Consider the following 19,124-nt stretch of genomic DNA (forward strand, 5'->3'; position numbering starts at 1 on the left):
AACCAAAAAAAGTCAATTGCTCTTTTCACAGGCTCCTTCTTTGTACCTTAATAAGGCATAGGAAGTGTGACTAAAAAAATAAAATGTTTAAAAATTTATGACTGTAAAGACCACTGCAGTTAATCTCCTTGAAAATGCTCCCCCTCACTCTGAACATTCATCCCATCATTCTCGCCATTTTCTGAAGCAGTTCTGCAAGCTCTCTTTCACGAGTGTCTTTGATTTGACTGCTGTGGCTGCCTCAGTGTCACTGATGGACTGAAAACACTTGTTTTAATGGTCATTTTGGGGAAGAGCCAGAGGTCACACTGTGCCCAACCCAGTGAATCAGGGGGAGGAGGGCACACTGTAGTGTGCTCACAAGCCTGCCTTTCTGTTGGATGGCACTTGGCAACAGCATTCTCTGTTTTTGATCACCTTATAAATACATTCATGACAAGGCACCTTCCAGAACTGCTCCAGAAAGTGGTAAGCATGATGAGGTAAGTGTGTCTGAAGTGGATAGTATTTTGAGGGGAGTTAATGATGTTGTGACTTTCACACATATATTTTAAAAAAAATTAAAGTCACTATATATTTTAATGACACCTTGTGTGTGGGGGTGTTTATAATCTTGTCAGTGGTGAAGGCTTCAGAGCTGTGTATATAGGTCCAAACTCACCAAATTGTATACTTTAAATGTGAAGTTTAAAGTATAGTAATTATACATCTTTAAGGTATAATTAGACAAATCTCTTTATATACATTTTCCTCTAATAATACACTCAAATGTATACATGTGTCTCCAACTACTCATAGGACAGACTATCACGCAAATAGAATCTGCTTTACTTTAATATGAAACTACTACAGAAAAGCCACCAAATAATCAGTTAATCACCAGATTCAATGAATACTGGACCTTATATTACTTGATTTTTTTGCTTCATTTGAGATTAATGAACTTTTTTCTCTACCTTGGTTTCCAAGTCACTATCTCCCTTGCTTTTCTTGTTTCTCTTCTCATTCTTTAGGGGTTTCTCTTCTTCTGATAGTTGCTGGGTTTTTAATTCTTTTCTTAGTTCACATATTCTCATGGGTGATCTCATCTACTTTTATGACTTTTGTTATAATAACTATGCTGAAAGTGTCCACATTTATATTTCTAATTCAGATTTTCTTTCTAAATTCCAGACCTATATATATATCTCTAGTGCTACCTCTCAAGATGTCCTAAAGGCACATCAAACTCAATATATCCCAAATAGAAGGTATCATATTACCTGCTATTTTTGTACTTTTGAGTTTCAGGTAATGGTGTTAGCATTCATCCAGTTGCCCAAACTAGAAGCCAGAGTCATCCCAATTACCTTTTTATGTTACTCTACTCAGGTCTACAGGGTCACTAGTATTCAACATTATTTCCTATATCCTTAGCAGATTTGTCTTTGTCCTATCTTCACTATCTTTTTTTACACTTTCACTTTATTACCTAGATTAACATAGAATTCAGAATGTTTCCTTCCTTCACATCTCACTCATTTGCCCAATACTGGTAGCACAATGTCCAAAATGCCATAGTAAAAAAACATGTTAAAAGTGCCATAGTGGCTCTCAAGGCTAATAAGGTTTAAACTTATCAGGGTGGCAAACAAAACCCTCTCATTTTGTTCTTTTGGCCTTTTCTCCAGGTTGCCCTCCCTTTACTAATCCTGAGCTCCAATTAGTTGAATCTACAATGCAGTTTCTCAATTGTACTGAAATATTTTATGGGGTAGTTTTACTTGTCTTACTATCTGGAATATGCTTCATGACTTTCACTTAGAGGTGAACCCTGTCTTTTTTGTTGCGGGTGTCATTTTTAAAGATTCCCATACTTACTGTGTGAAGTCTTCCCTGAAATTTGAAGTAGGAATAGGCATTTTCTTATCAGTGTTTCCTGGATACCTGGTAAGATTTAAATGTGTCTCCCAAAGTTCCTCTGCTGTAACTTAATTCCCAGTGCAACTGAGTTGAGAAGTAAGGCTTTTACGAGGCAATCAATTCATGTAGGCTCTGCCCTTATGAACGGATTAGAGTTGTTTATCACTGGAGTGAGTCTGGTGTCTCAAGTGTGTTTGCTGTGAAAGTGAGCTCAGTCCCCTCATGCTTTCTCTAGTGTATGCTTTTTTGTCCTTCTGTCTTCTAACATGAGATGAGGGAGTGCGAAGATGCTTGTAGAAACAGGCCCTTTCAACTTGGACTTCCCAGCCTCCAAAACGGTAAGAAGTAAATCTCTGGGACTGGGCATATAGCTCAATGGTAAAGCCCATGTTTAGCATGTGAGACCCTGGATTGCATCCTCAGAATAAAACAAAACAAAACAAAACAAAGAAACCTTTGCTCTTTATTAATACCCCATCTCCAATATTCTATTACTGTAGGACACATGGACTAAGACAATACCCCCTGCATTTTCGTAGCTTCACATTCTTTATTGTAAAGTATAACCATCTCTTTATTCATCTACATCTTAAGAGCTCCTTGAAGGTGGTGCCTCAGTTTTTTCCCTATTCATATTCTCACTGGCTAGCACTTTGCTTAGAATGCATCAGGAGCTTGACCATGTTTATGGAATGAGTCAATGAATTTAGGGAACAGACTTGGTAAGACTTTAAAAGGAGGAAAATTTTTAATTCTGTGACCTCCTTTTTAACCAAGAAAATTCTATTAGGCAAATTTTTATTGAGTATTACTTGGAATAAAAGGTACACACTGCTCCTTGACTTTTGGAAAGCCCTGATCAGTGAGATAAAAATATTTATTTCATCCTTCTTCATATAGCAGAGCTTCTCAAAGTGTGGTATGGGAAGCCCCATACCACATCTCTAAAATTGTGGTGTGAGTCTATGGGATCAAAACAACTTTTACAATAATACTAATGCATAATATCACAACAGATTAAATGCAGAAACAGATGTAATAATACAGCTGTTTTCTATTAAGCCAGGCCCTGAAGAGACTTACAAAGATGCTAAAAATCTAAAATAATTTTTAAAAATTTAAAATGATGCTACTTCCTCTTTTCACAAGTGTTTTGAGCTTTTTGGGAGATTCTAGTAGGGAAGCACAGCTATTTGTACACCCTTGCCTGAAACCAGTCTTCCTTGTCTTAGGATTGACATACATGGGCCAGTGAGGCAGGAAGAGGACACCTACCTAGCCAGCCAGATTAGCTGAACCAACCCTGGTGATCAAAGAGGTGACAGATGTCACAGCCAGATCACCCTCACATCCTTTGCAATTTTAAGATATAACTTTATAAAAAATAAATATTATAATTTATGTTAATGTATAATATAGTTATTTAATTTTAATTATGCTAACATGAGTTATTTGAAATATTTTTCAAATTTCTCAATTAATATGATAAACATCAACTAGTATGTCTTGTGACAAGAGACCTTGGAGATCCTTAATGGTTTTGAAGAATGTAAAATTGTTGCTGGTGTAGATGACTGAATTAAGTCTTGTATGGGTGTGGAAATGAGTCTAGTACTTATCACTGTGGAACTTCTATTGTGGTTACACAGAAAATGCAGGACTCCAACAGCTAAAGATCACTTATGTACTCCCTAAACATGTTTTCTGATTACACTGGAGAAAAACTGGGTAGGTAAGTGTCAAGCTGGTGTTTTTTAATGTCTAGTTTCACACTTGTATTTGAATAACTTGCAGTGAATAGATGGAGTCATGGGCCCAGAACCTCTAGGCGAGGGGTCCATAAGCCACATCCTGAATAAGCTCCCAGGTGATTTTGAGTTAGATTCTGAAGCAGAGAAGAGTGTATATGGAGGTCAAGGTAGAAAGTAAGTTGAGGCAGAGCCATAACAAAAGCAGGGTAGTGGGACAGCGCAAGATGAAGCTCATGAAAGCAAGGAGCCCTATTTGGCTGAGGTGTGTAGGCTGCTGAGAAGAGATATCACAAAGGTGGCGGTAAATGTGAATCTGTGGCATTTTATGAAATTCTTTGAAATTGTGCCTGTAACACTGAATTTAAAAAGCAACGGGAGCTTAACTTAAAATTTCTGAGTAGGAGAGTCAAATGGAACTAATCTTTCCAGTAACTTATAAGTATGAATTGGGAAAACATGCAGCAAGAACATATTGTGAGTGAAGATCTGGATGACATTTCCCACTTTTATAAATTCACTCCCTTCATTACTGTGGCTAAAAAATTGTGTATGCTGTACCTTCTAGTTTCTGGATGCGTGCAGCCCTGATATCAAGGAGATGAACATATTGTTCTACTTTGAGTTCATAATCTTGCTGCAAATTTTCCATCTTATGGGTTACTGCCTCTACTTCCATCTAAAAAATAAGAAATCATAAGTTTAATATTTATGATTAGTTTCATTTTCCAAAGCTACTATGATTTAAGCATTTTCTAGATCTTAGACTATCCAGAGTTATAAACCATGGCATTCTGACCTCCAATAGCTTATCATTTAGAATATTATGTGTGGAAATGTTCAGAAAACAGTAGTAAATGAGACAAAACTCAAGGTTTCTTTTTATGAAGATGAGTTTCATTTCATTAAAAGCTAACATAGGTACTTGTGGCAGGACTGCCAAAGGGTAAGTGTAACTCCTTTGCAGAATATGCTAACACTATAGAGGTAAGTTATTGGCACTATTCACACCCTAAACCAGGGATGTTAAAGAAATTGTTGGCTTTTAAAGTATTTATTCTGACTACTTAGTCATAAGGCGAAATTCCAGGGATGTGGTAATACATAATAACAGTGATAAGATGATAATAGATAATAACACATGATACTCCTGAAAAAACAAATTATCAGTTGAATGTGACAGAAATCCTATCCTCTCAATTTAGTGTATTACATTACCTGATAATCTTTATTAATCTTATGTTGCATTATTAGCATGTTTCTTGTCTTTTCAAGTTCTTGCACTGTTTCTGCATGAGTTGCTTGTAGTTCTCTCATGGAACGTTCTAGATCTTTACTAATTTTATTGTCAACTTTCTCTAAAAAGGAAAGATCACCATTTTTTTGTTCTTTTTGAGCCTAAAATGGAAATATGTTTTATTACTTCAATAAGAATTTTTAAAATGTGATCATATAAATAAATGTTGATATAGTAAGAAGTAATCATTGACTAAAAATACCTATTTCTATTTTTCATCAGGAATAAAGCAGTCCTAATACATATATTTCAATGAACATTTGGAACAGTTACAGATAAATACAACATTTATCACTTTATGACATGAAAAGAATCATGTACATTTATTTCTATTGCTTCATTTGATTAAAATGTACATTTCAATGTAAAAGGAAAGACTTTTTGCCTTCTTGTAAATAACAGAATGTTCCAGAATTAGAAAATATCATCTTATTATAATTCAGTATTTTACCTAAGACCTTGAAAGCTCAGGCCTCTTAAGAGTAGAAAACTGTTCATTAGTATTATAATGAGGCAAGTGAAAGTAAAATGCTGGTTATAGTTAAAGAAAGTGCTTCAAATAATAATTTCTGAAATCTAATTTCATGTAGCCTTGATGTCATTTGAAATACGCATATGCTGTAACTAAGGTATCACCTGACCACTTTCCTGAGTCTTAGTAGAGTTGATGTGTGATACACACACACACACACACACACCCGTTTGTAAAAGATGCACTAAATTTCAGAAGCCGTGAACATCATTCACTCTCCAAATATAACTGTTTCACACAAAAGTCATCATTATGTTCAAACAGATATTGCAAGACATCAAATCCATCATGAAGTTCAGAAAGTTACCTTTATAAGCAAGAGAGCTTCACTTAGTTCATCAGCACTAATATCACTCTCCTGCAACAGATTAAGTAAAAGCTCAAAATGAGATATTAATGGAAAGTGCAAGACATCTCAACTATTCAGATTATTCTGACGGTACATAATAAGGTGCCTAACAGTATGAATTAATAAATTAAATATAAAAGAGACATTCTAACTATTCACAATACTTGCACAAAACATAAACTGCCTGATACTAAGAATGAAAGTATCCTTTTGTTTTGAGGGATGGTGTTTTCTTTACGATAAAATATGTAAATAAACATTTTGAGTTTGCTTCCTAAGTAAGAATGTAGTTCACCTGGTTGAAAAACTTCACGCGGTTTTTAAGTTCATCAAGTTGCTGCTTTTGTTCCAGATACTGTAACTGTAGATCTCTATTCTCTTGAATGAGTTTCTCATTTTGGTCTTAAAAATAAAATCAACGCAATTAGAAAGGTAAGTGGAAATTAGATCTAAGAACACATTTTAAATTAATTTAATTCCTGTTACACACCAAGCTTGATCTAGTATTGTTCAGGTCAGAGAGGAAATTGAGCTAGCACCTAAACAAAGGCAGCAAGGAAATGAAGAACAAATGAACACTATCATGTGTCTACCATATGATTCACTTACTTATCAAAAATTTAAGACTTAAGTTCATAGTATTAATATAAGGAAATTGTGGTCTCTGGGACTTCAAAAGAACATCCTATTTAAAATGCCTAAGAATATATGTTGCTAAATCTATGATTTTTACTTACTTATTAAAGGTCCTGTAAAGCATGCAAAAAAGAATTTGTCTTTTAGTTTTCTAATCGAATGCTTTGAATTTTCTTTTTCCAACTTAGCATAAAGTCTTTGCACTAAAAATAATTTATCTGATAAACTGTGAATCCATAATTTCATCAACCATCTTTCTAAAAAATCTGTTCCAATAGATGAAACCGACTCTCAACTAGTGTAAGGTAGTGTCAATATTAATTCACATGTGTTCTTTATTCACTCAGTTCATATTGTTAATTAACAGGACACAGACTTATAGATATTATCAACAAATGGATGACTTTTGGGTTTTCTGCCTATGTACTCATTTACCATGACCCACAAACAGGGATACAAAACAGAGTTACAGAAGACCGCAAATTCATAAAGAAACTAAGCCTAATTTTTACTCTGTATTAAACATATTTAACTTTTTTAAAAAGCATAATAGCTAGCTAACAAATGTACTGCATTCTTTCGTCGCACGTTTTTAAGTGTGCTCCTCACTAGGGTTTATCGTGGCAGCCAGTATCCTCCTTTGTTGCCTCCCTGTGGACTAACTCTAAACCCTGTCATCCAAAGTGTCTCCACTAATTTCATTCTGCTCCCAACGATTTATGTTTATCATAAGTTCTCAATTTAAGTTGTACATTTTTGTTTCCTTTTTGTAAAAAAAAAATCAACACATTTGCCAAGAATTCTTTCCATGAATGCATTTGCATTCTGACTGCATTTCATACAAAAATATGTTTCTGACTTTTATAAGGCTTTGTGTTCTCAAGCTATAAATATCACATATAAGTAAAAATGTTAAATTACACAGTTAAGAAATGGAATAAACTTGGATGGTTTGCATGTCACATATTTCCTGACAATCTAAAAGTTCTTAAAAAAATGCACCCCAAGGGTCTACAGAGATACAGAGCTATTTTAATATCAAACATATAAACACTTACTGATGGAAGGTTAAAAGGTTAGCCTATAGTACAAGTTGCTTATATCTGATGAAGTAAAAGAATTTTCAAAAGTGTGAAATACTTGGAAGATTTGAAGATAAACAGCTATTTAAAATTAAAAACTAGGGTTAATAAAAATATAAGTTCTTATGAGATAAGCTTTTTTTGGTTAGGGATAGAATAGTATAGGGCTTATTATTAAATCACAAACTAGACAGAATGATTAGGTAACCAAAAAAGTAGAGTCAGAAGGATGTAAAACTAGAAATACTGAGGGTAATATAATTTCACTCTATGACAACAAAACATATACGGGTTCTAAGAGTAAGCTGAAGTATAAAGTGCAAAGTAAAGATAATTATTCCATTCTCGCTCAAAGTTCTATGTATTCTGATTATTACTTTTATGCTCTAGTTTTTCTCCTCTAAATTGTTCAGAGCAGAATTCCTAAGAATGATATAGTAATAGGTACAAATGAACTTGTTTAAACATTTCCATCCCTCATTCACTTCTGTTTCAAGAACTACGTCCCCAGTCATGATATTTTTAAAACTAGGGTATTATTAGTGGGAAAATAATTTAATGGGAGAAGACATTGCTGAGTACCAGTAACCATCTCTCTACTGAATTTATGTAGAATTGTACACTGTATTTTCCTTTCTCAAACTGTTTATTGAGGATATAATTCTTGGGTTTTAAAAAGTACTGAAATGCTACAGTTAAAAGAGGAAATAGGCTTGCTGAATTATAATATGAAAAATCGAAGTGCTCTGTACAAGATGAAAAATAACCTCCTTACCTTATCATTTGACAAAAAGCAGGTTAAGCTAAACAGCATTTTATTCAAATGAGATAACATTTCACTCTTTTAAACTTATGTTCTTCTAGCACACCATTAATAAGCAGAGTGCAGAGAACAATTCAACTAAACAATTTTCAGAGCTCCTTTGTGCTAATATCTTCAGCTGTGATCAATATAACCATATGCATTATGCTGAATTATGCATTTCAGCTAAAGATAGAAAGGAACTTTCAAAAGCAAGCCCTTAAACACATGCAGTTAATTTAAGCATTAACCAAATGCAAGCTGCATTTACATATCCTTCCCCCGCATATTCACACAATCTGAAACTAATTTGTACCTTGAATAAAGAGGTGAGTATTCTTTAAAAATAATTTGCCAGTTAGATGAATAACTACAAGAAGCAGGGAAACATCTTCTGGCAAAGAACATTTGATACATGAAAAGGTAAATGTGTGAAGAGACTTCAAAGTAAAATTAAACAATTTCAAAATCTGTAACAGAGAAGAACTTTCTCAATCTTAAAAGATTTCCTTCAGTAGACAGTTTCAACTTTTTATTTATTATTACCTTGGAGAAAATGGTTAAAAGCTGTAGTATTTTTCTTATAACCTATTTTAACATTTTCTATAAAGAAACAAAATTTAAGTCTTTAGAATTCTAAGTCTGAACTTTTCAAAGAAAAATAACTAGAAAATAAAATTTCCTTTAGAAAATAATTGGACATATATATAATGATTTGTGTAAGAAGATGTTGCTTGTGGTACTTAAAATGAAGTTACTTAAACAGTCACCAACATAAGACTGTTAAATGATCTATGGTACATCCATCCACACACTGAAAAACTATAACAATCATTATAAATGATGATGATGCAGATATAAATTTATACTCAAGAAATGATTTCACAATACAGTTAAATAAAAAACACATTACTTAACTCTGTCTATACATAAAAAAACAGGTCTGAAAAGACATTCATCAAATATTAGCAGTGATTATGTTGAGGGTCATGAAATTCAGTGATTGGACTTTTTGCATAGTGTATGTGAATTGTAATAGTCAAAACCCTCCAAAAGATATGTCACTAAAGAAGATGAAGATGGAATAGATGAATTAAAATACCTGAGCTGTAATACTTAATGACTATAAGGTCCTCTCAGGGTCATTTTAATAACAATAAACAGGTTTAGTAATAATAAACAGGTTTAGAAAACAAAACAGATTCTACCCCCTTCAGAAGAGATTCTTGGGCTGGGGACACAGCTAAGTGGTACAGCACTTGCTTAGCATCTGTAAGGCCTTTGGTTCAACCCCCGGCACATTCAAGAAAAAGAATTTCTTTTCAGAGATCAATTCAGATGCCTAGAAGATAATAGTTTAGGAACTCTTGATATCTAAGGAAATATAGCAAGTATAGAAATATTTCATTTCCCTTTCCTTTAAGAATGAGCAATTTATCTGTTTTTGGAAAAGAGCAAAAGAATACGGAGCACTTTCATTTCCTTCAGTGAACAAGAATTTATCAAGCAACTAACTATTAAGGCAAAGCATTCTGTTGGGTATTTGATACTATACAAAAGCCCCACCAGGTCAGAAACCATATCACTGTTTTACTGCACTCATAATCTTTTAAAAAAATTCATAAATAAACTGTCATCAAATTTAATCACTTGGTGAATAAATATTGACTACTGTGTTTCATTGGAATAAGACTCCACTGATTATAAGATGTGTGCCTATTTTAGACTTTTTTTTTTCTGAGACAGGTTTAGCTATGCAGTTTAGGCTCGAACTGGCGGTAATCCTTCTGTCTCTGCCTCCCAAGTGCTTGGATTACAGGCATGCACCACCACAAGGCTTAGACTTATTAAAATGTAAAAAATATAGCCACAAGATGCTATCACTTAGAAAATGAATTACAATTTTAGCAATATTAAAAGGTAAAAAAAAAAAATGTTCCCTTTTGTCAGCAAAATATGGCACTGTCACCTAAATCAACATATAAGAGTAGTGACTACACTTTTTTAACTGATTCCGTATTAAACTTTTAAACATTCTCATGCAACTGAATTGCCAATATTTCATTTTTGTTTTTGTTTTTGTTTTTTTCCAGTATTGGGAATTGAACTCACGACCTTGTGCTTGCCAGGCAGGTGCTGTGCTGCTGAGCTAAATCCCCAGCCCCAAATTGCCAATATTTCAAAGAAGCAACTTTCTTATCAAAGTATTTGGTTTACTTAGTGCTTGAGCAAACAGATACAAAACTTGAACCAAGTTATGTACATGCATGTGTAGATATCTTTAAATATATGTTCAGATGTCTTTAATTATAATCATTTTATTTCTATGAGACAAGAAGGGTGAGATCTGTGACTCATAACATGAAACCTACTGATGACTATTATTTTGGCAGGGATGTTTCCACAAAGTTTCCTAGTATTTAAGCTCATGATCACAGAACAGAAGCAGACATCTCACAGAGATCTTCCTTGTCCAACCTATCAAAAACAGCAAATAATTTCCACCACTCTGTCATCTTACACTGTTTTGTTTTTTCTCATTGCATTTGCCACTACCTGGCGTATTCCATACTTACATAATTACTATCAGTTTCTCCCTGTTAAATTTTTGTTTTATGAGGGCAAATACTTAGTTCTATTCATTGATATAGTCCCAGCCAGAACTCAGAACATTGGGTATGACATATTGGTGCTCAATAAACATTTGTTGACTGTTGAATAAAGAAAGGCTCAAAATTCAGGAAAATTAAACAAATTCAGGACATCCTGAACAAAAGTAAATCTGAGGGGGAAAATATATATATATATAAAATAATAAAAAATATATATAAAATAATAAAATAACAAATATATAAAATCATCATCACCATCATCATCTTTTTTTGCTGAGTAAGGGAAGTTTTGAGCAAGTGATAAATCCATGAAAGTGGGTGGCTGTTAATTACAGGTGTATTCCTGGTACATAGCAAGGTACCTGGCAAACAGCAGGCACCACAAGTACTGATTGATTCATAGGGTAAACATCAGATGTATGAAACGAGTAAGTCAGCAGCTGTTTTATTCATACCTCTTTCAGTTTTTAATCTGTCAAGGATTTCAGTTTTGTCTGTTAAATCAGATTTTAAGGCAGTCTCAAGCTGAGCAATCTGGACTTTCAGCTGCTGTTCCTTTAACTTCCATTGCTCTTCATGGGCAGCACCGAAGGCACTGCAAAACACACGTGACAGGCAAGGAAAACTTGGAAATCAGCATCAACCAAAAATAATAAAGAGCAAAGCTTTTAGTGGCACAGAGACCACTGTCATCATGTCTTAGGAATTAAGTAAACATATGCTGGTCTGCTGCTGTTGAAACCAAGGCGCCTTTCTCAGGCTGCGGTTAGGGAACATGAAAGAGTTTGTGGGATGAGCAAAGGAACTGGCCTTAATTTAGAGCTCTAAAGTCAGAAAAGTTGGCAGTGTGTAGCTTATGTGGGGCTAGTAAAGGAATTCAGATACTGTACATACTCCAGAGGAATCCACAATTCCAAACCTCAGCAACTGACATTGGATAAAACCATTTTCTCCCACTTACAAACACTCTTAAGCCTGAGAAAATGGACTTTCTACCTGATCTGTAATTCTGTGAAATTTGTAAAGTCTGCAATAATAACATATTCACAGAATGCTGGCCACAAAATTATAGCATATGAACCACAGGACAGCAATTCTCATATTGATTAAGAAGTAGTGATAATGCAGTTTTATCCTAAAAATCAAAAAGCAGTAAGCCCAGAACAAATAATTTTACTTGCAACACATGACTGGGATAAAAATGAATGCCTAATAAGAATGACAAAGATAGAATTACTATTCCTTAATAAAAGTGTAGCTGTTTTAATTTTTGTTAAAATTTGCTAATAATCAAACCCTACCACACCATAAGAACCAGATAAAAAAATATCTAAATGGTACACAGAAGGTATACAATAAACATTTGTTTATTTACTGCTTCCTGAATGCTGATATAAATAATGGTGTTACATCAGTGGCACTGACACTTAGGGAGATTTAAAAATCACGGTCGTAGGGCCCAGGGATTCACATTTTCATAAAGCTCCCCAGGTAATAGCCAGGTTTTGAAAAAACTGATCTTGATCTGCATTTCAGCAGAAAAACATTATCTGTGAAGCTTGATATGACTGAATAATCATCAGCAGCTTTGACCCTTCTAGTTATTTGAACCCAGTAAGTGAAACAAAAATTTATAACATCAGGTTTTTGCACTGATGATGAAATAAATCGAAGAGAAACATATTATTGAAAATTGCCCTTAATGTTGCTCCCAGCTAATCTTGAGGTTTTATTCCAAAAGAGGTATCTTTATGGGAGGCATAGCTTTCAAAACTCTGTATTCATTTCACATTTTGAATGTTTTTATTGCATTAAAAATAATATAACCTTGAAAATAAGTGGAATTCTAGAAGCTCCTCTAAATATGACATCTGTTTCTCCTATCAATGTTCTCATTTCACATATGGAACCTTAAAAAAAATGATGGATCTGATATACCAATATTTTAAGTTAATTTTATCGAAAGTACAATTACCTAGACTTAAATGAAATCCAAATAAAATACATATTTAAGGGGCTGGGGATTTAGCTCAGTGGCACAGTGCCTACCTGGCAAATGCAAGGTCGTGAGTTCAATTCCCGGTACCGGAAAAAAAGCAAAGGAAAAAAACCCAAAAAAACCCTTAGTTAAATACTAAATAAAAAAAAATACAGTTTCTGTGTTGGGCCAAATTCTATACATCAAACATACACATATATACATGGATGTAAGTACCTATATATGTATATATGTGTGTAGGTATTTGTGTGTGTCCTGTATTATTGAAAACGTACCACCCGGAAAAAAATTAGCATGATGAAATAGGCAGTATACATTATATCAGATGCCAAAAATTAAAAACAGTAGTGTTCCAATAGCATTAGTACCAGCAAAAAGATCACCAACAGCTAATCTGGCAGAAACATCAGAAGCTGTATGTGTTTAAATTAAGAACAATTTAGCAGCCTGGTTTTTCCAAACCCACAAAATACTAGTGTAAATCAGCATAAGTCAATCTGAATTTAGTCCACCGCTATCTTCCCTCTAAATTTAGGATTACATTCCACTGGAGTTTCATGAGGAATTCCTTTTGAATTTACTGTATTCCTCTATGCTTGGAGCCATCTGTGTAACTATAAATGGTGAACCACATCTGGCTCCATTTTCTTTGTAAGAGCTATATACATGATTAAATCTGCATATGAGAACAGTCTTTGAGAACCTTTTATTCATGAAAATGTTTTCGTATATTGCCGATAGTGATGACTGAGGGAGGACGACAGTCAAGTCTTTGTGCCCATTTTACTATTACCTAACTTTGCAAAAGTGAGAAATGTCAAACTGTAGTGGATGCCCTTGGTGCCTGTGGTCACTGGCATGTCCACAGGCAGCCATGGGTTTCAGCATACTGTAAACAAACACTCTTGATCAAAAACATGATAAGATCAAAATAGAAGCCAAAGAATTCCTCTCTACCTCAGGTCTTTTTTTTCTGATAAGAAATTCCATTTATTCTAACACTCAAGGGAATCCTAATGTGAGAGATGAGGAAGAATAAATTCTGAATCATCTATAAAAAATCCATAGGTACTTTATATAGGAAGATTGCAGGGGATGGGTGTTTGCTTTACAGAAACAGAGCTCTGAAAGGCTATGGATGGTCAGCAGTGTTCTTTTAAATTTTGAATATTAGATAACTATGTATCACAACATAGACACTTGATCCACCCAATTCTTAAAAAGGTTACTGTTATAAAATACAGGAAAACTTTAAAACTGGCATTAGATCAATGTCTCTCAAGGCGTTAGTATCTTAAAATCACCAACAGCTTCTCTGGACCCAATTTAAAATTGACTGAACTGGAATTGACTGGCGGTGGTAGTGGGGAGTGTGTGTGTGTGTGTGTGTGCACGGTGCAGAAGCTCTGCTAGTGTGGTGAAATTTACATTTCAGTAAGTTTTCTAGGTTATTTGCATATATTTTAGTTGAAGGACCATTGCATTCACTAGTTACATGGCCTTAAAACTATACAAACTTCAAAAATGGAACACAGCTTTACCACATTACAGTACAGAATTTCTCTCTGACCAAATAGAAAGATTTAATTGTAAAAAATTTATTCTTAACTTTTAAATTGAACATTTCTTACAGTTCTTATTTCTTGGCATTGTATCAAAAATGTTTTAGCATATTAAAAAAGACTCATACCAAATACTAACATGAGGGTTTTATCTTACCACATGATTCTCTAGTATGTCATATGTCAAGTAATAAACACATTCAACATTTCATTTGAGAAAGGAAGATGAGAATGCAATCTGTGAATCATATTTTTCTCCTGAAAAGTAGCCAATTTTGAATAACAAACAAATGCTCTCCTTTTAAAAACATGCTATCATTATGACTAACCAAACAAGGAGTACGTGTAGTTTTTGATGAACATAAGTTATTGGTAATGGTGAATAACAGTGTACTAAAAGAAAGGAGCTATAAAGAATCTTGGAGATGGTGCTGACTTTTGCAGTTTTTCCAACTATACTTGTGAAAACAGTTTTAGAAATCACATTGGAGAATTCTGTGGTTCTAGTTACTATATACATGTACTTGTTGGGTTTTGAGCTTTATTGACAATTTTTTTGACATTAAATTTTTTGACAGTCATTACACATATTTATTTCCATGCACTTCATATAAAACTGAAGTGTAAATAGCATAATGAAGTTTGTTTTTAGTGTGACAGGGAAAAAAATGTAGCTCAGGCATAAAACATTTTTTAAATAAACCTTTAAAGTCAGATTTACACTCTTAGATCATTTTCTAATATGGAAAGATAAAGTTTTATGGTGATTAAGTAAATATGAGAAAAATATGCCTGTCAAAATTCCATTTTTTGCATTATTCCCAGCAAAGTTTGATGCTTTTTACTCCAAGAAATTATGCTCAGTTAATTCTCACATTGAAGAAAAGAAGAAAATCCATAAGCAATGGCCAAATGGCTCTTCTTTTCTTCTATTTAGACCATGTCAAATTATTTGAAATTATAAGATGCTCTAGACAAATGTAAATCAATGAGAATTTCTGAATGTATGACAGTTCCATTACTTCACAAATATTTCCTTTTCACATAAACAATTTTCCAGTGCAATTAAAATTAGAGAGAGTGAAGCAATGAAAAATTTCAAATTTTAGTGTCAAAAGAATTGTGTTTCAGCTCTATAGTAGCACAATGGTGTGTGACTATGGAAGTCTCTTTTTCTAGAGTCTCAATTCTCTCATTTATAAAACAGAGGGATAATATTATCTTTTCTGCCATCTAATACGGTTGTGCAAACTGCATAACTACATTTAACATTTTCAAACATATCTAGATATACACCAATATAAACCTATGCATTATTCTATAGAGATGAAATATAAAACAGAAGGCATAATAAATAAATTAGGTAAAATTAATCAGAGTTGATGAAAAAGAGCCTGGAATAAAGCCATGGGGCCAAATGATGTTGTAGGAGGTCATGGCAAATCCCACATTAAGCTTTTTAGTCAGCACATCCTTGGCTGGAGGGCCCTGAGTGTTACTTTAACTGATGTTCTATTATTGGTAACGCTTAACACCAAGACACTGTACTAAGATAGGCAACATTAATAGGTAAATGACAAACCACTGGTGATGCGAACCACTGGAATAATGCCTAACATTAATTTAAGTAACTTTTCTAATAAGCCAAAATAAAGCTGAATCCACATACTCTCTAGGTATGATAATTTTAAAAATGTAAATTTAATTTATAAAACATAAAACACAGCTAAAAAGATAAAGATGTATTTGTAGCTCAGATGACTGTTTTCTAAGGTTTCCATTAATGATTAATAGAAACTATTGAATATACATACAGTTTTAAATAAATATAAAATTTACTTTCACATAAACCTGTATTTATCATTTATCAGTATCACAAACTAAAAACACTTTAAATATTGCATGCACACAGAGAGAAATATGTATACCACTTAGCTGTGGAGGAGAATTATGTTTCTAACATTACCAAATGGGATGAATTTCTCAAATACTTTAATTATGAAGCAAATTAGAAGATTTAGTCTTCTAAAATTTATATTGTGCTATGATGCCTATGTTTATCTTTTTAAGGAAAAATGATAACTGTTAAGTAAACGCCTGTATTTCTGCCAACACAAACATTCTCAGCTAATAAGCTGAACAGCCCAGTAGAGAGACCAACAGAGGTTCAAATACAAGGTGTATTACTTCCTATCTTTAAGAGTATGAAATACCCCTCAAAGTTACTTAGTTCTGGTTTGTCTATAAACTGGGTGCTGACAATTCCTACATTCCAAGGTGTTACGAGAATTTATAAAACTGAAGGTGGAGCCTGTGAGGCTCGACCTTGTGTTCAACAAATGACAGTGGTTGTTACTGGCAACAGACAATATGGTTTTCTGCGTAGTGACAGACTATTGCTGAGTAATGATAAGTTAAAAAACTTGTTTCCAAGGCCCTTAAAAGCCTTACTTTCTTTTGTAAATACACATATTTTTGCTAGCAACCATTGCTAATTCTTTAATCAGTGTTATATATTGTAACAACAAATGCTTTGATATAAAAGAGTTCAGGAGAATTAAAGAACACATAGAATTATGATTTACCTGTTATAAAGTTTATCATAGTTTTCCTTTAAAAGTTCCCGTTCCTTTTCTAAATCATTAATTCTATCTTGCAGCTAAAATGAAAAGAAAAGTATACATTAGGTGATTATTACACAAAACTACATGGAGTAAAAATACCATGAGAGGAGGATAACACATTTCAGCCTTGATTTCCAAACTGCATCTGCTAACTAACCACTTACACTGTCTGCATTTAATTCAGCATTGATTCTCTCCAAGCTGTTAAGTAAACATGAAATTAATATTCCTATTTTAATTCTGTAGAGACAGAGGTACTGCTTTATGACAACATATGCCAGAACTCAATAAAGAATGTGCTAAGAGCTTGCTGTTAAATTCTGGGAAACATAATATTTTTTCACTTTCTACAATGATGAATTCCACCATTATATTCATTTTGTATTAAGTTCCAATTGACCCATAAAAATAAAAGGATTAACTTTTCCTTAAGTTCAGGGTTTAAATAAACTGTCAGTCACTATTTGCTCTCAAGACACAACTTCTTTTATTATTCGGAATTTGCAAAAAGCCATTAGCATATCTTCTGAATAAACAAAATTAAATGCATTGTTTTAAACCATTGAATATTTTCAAAAATAAACTTGAAGCAATAGTATATCCTTATGACTAAAATACATATTTTTACACTTTAGTATTTAAAGTTTTATTCATAAGTATGCAGTACTGTTATAATTCATCCCACCATTCTAAAATTTTTTTTGATGATAATAAAAGGCAGTGAAAGAGTCTACCAAGGTCAAAATCAAATGTAAGAATCTTATTTCACCTCTGTTCTCCTTAGGAACAAGTTTAAAAGACTACAGAAAAAGGTTGTACTAGTTTGAGACACAAGTAGCAACAATAACAGGGAAGTTTGTCAAACAACTTCACGGAGGAAAAAGTAGGTAATTCCACAAAATTGCTGATGTTGCAGATATATCCCTATAATTTTGTTTGGGTATCTCAAATGACTAAGAATGTGTCAAAGAAAAGAAAGTTAAGTTCCACAGGTAATCTGGTATCAGATGTTATGTTTTCATTTTACCTGAGGACTTTTAATCCTTTAGGTAAAGAGCGGCTCTCAGCACATTTGCAAGTGCTGTAAAACACTGATTTGCCATTCATATACTATATTATATACTACGCTTTGCTGCGCTTAAAACACCACATATGTAGCTTAGACTTTAAAAATAAACACAGAATTTGAAATGTCTTTATTTTACTTTTTCAAGACAGTTTCAGAGACGTTTCAATGCAGCAGATTTCTGAACTCTTTGGGAGCTTACCTCTTCTATTCTCCTTTCAGAAAATGTCACGGAATGTAATTGTTTCTCAAGACTGCAGCATTTTAAACGCTGCTCTTTCAGCTGCATGTTTAGTTCATCTCCATTTGCCATCAAAGCATCATGGCTGATCCTGAGAGTTCTTTGCTTCTAAGGATCAAAAAGAAGAAATTTTAAACAATTTTTGAATTGTGCTTTGAATAAATTATTACAATTCTATGAATGAATTTACTCCTGAAATTGACACTGTGCAGCTTATTCTCCACATCATAAACAATTAGGAGATCCTCCCAACCGAGATGTGACACGAGGGAGAAAATAAAGGGTTATCTCATACAAAGTCATACAAGGAAAGCAAACTGCTCTTGTCCTTTATTCACTCCTACTTTTTGACTTGTCGATAGTAACCAGTAAGTAAATTGGTGTTACCAATGAAAGGTTTTTCTTTTTACTGTATTTACAGTGACTGGACATGCTGTCTAAAAACGCTGACCACTGATATTCAAACTGAGAGGATTTGCCACTATAACATATAAACAGATGCAGGTAGTTAGCATTTCATTTTAATACAATAAAATGAAAATTCCCAATTCAGTAGAATAGTTGTCTTATTATTCTATTTATGAATGTACTTTATATTCAATTTTATGAATTTAAATGTCACATACATCTTTTATAAATAAAAGATAATTATATTAAAGTCTTTTCACAGAG

General features: G+C 33.4%; 1 protein-coding gene across 4 annotated transcripts in view; it reads right to left on the minus strand.

Moving 5' to 3' along the window:
* The window catches only part of Rpgrip1l (RPGRIP1-like), a 102,478-nt gene that overhangs the window by 58,327 nt on the left and 25,027 nt on the right, over positions 1-19,124 (minus strand). For all 4 annotated transcript variants that reach the window (XM_005388309.2, XM_005388310.2, XM_013516223.1 and 1 more), the window contains exons 8-14: positions 18,414-18,560; positions 17,107-17,180; positions 11,416-11,555; positions 6,124-6,230; positions 5,787-5,837; positions 4,869-5,048; positions 4,212-4,329 (exon numbers count right to left, since the gene is read on the minus strand). In XM_005388309.2, coding sequence (XP_005388366.1) covers positions 4,212-4,329; positions 4,869-5,048; positions 5,787-5,837; positions 6,124-6,230; positions 11,416-11,555; positions 17,107-17,180; positions 18,414-18,560 — 817 coding nt within the window. The remainder of the gene's footprint in view (positions 1-4,211; positions 4,330-4,868; positions 5,049-5,786; positions 5,838-6,123; positions 6,231-11,415; positions 11,556-17,106; positions 17,181-18,413; positions 18,561-19,124) is intronic.

Source organism: Chinchilla lanigera, unplaced genomic scaffold (genome assembly GCF_000276665.1).
Source record: "Chinchilla lanigera isolate Chin_1 unplaced genomic scaffold, ChiLan1.0 scaffold00032, whole genome shotgun sequence".
Classification (NCBI taxonomy): Eukaryota; Metazoa; Chordata; class Mammalia; order Rodentia; family Chinchillidae; genus Chinchilla; species Chinchilla lanigera.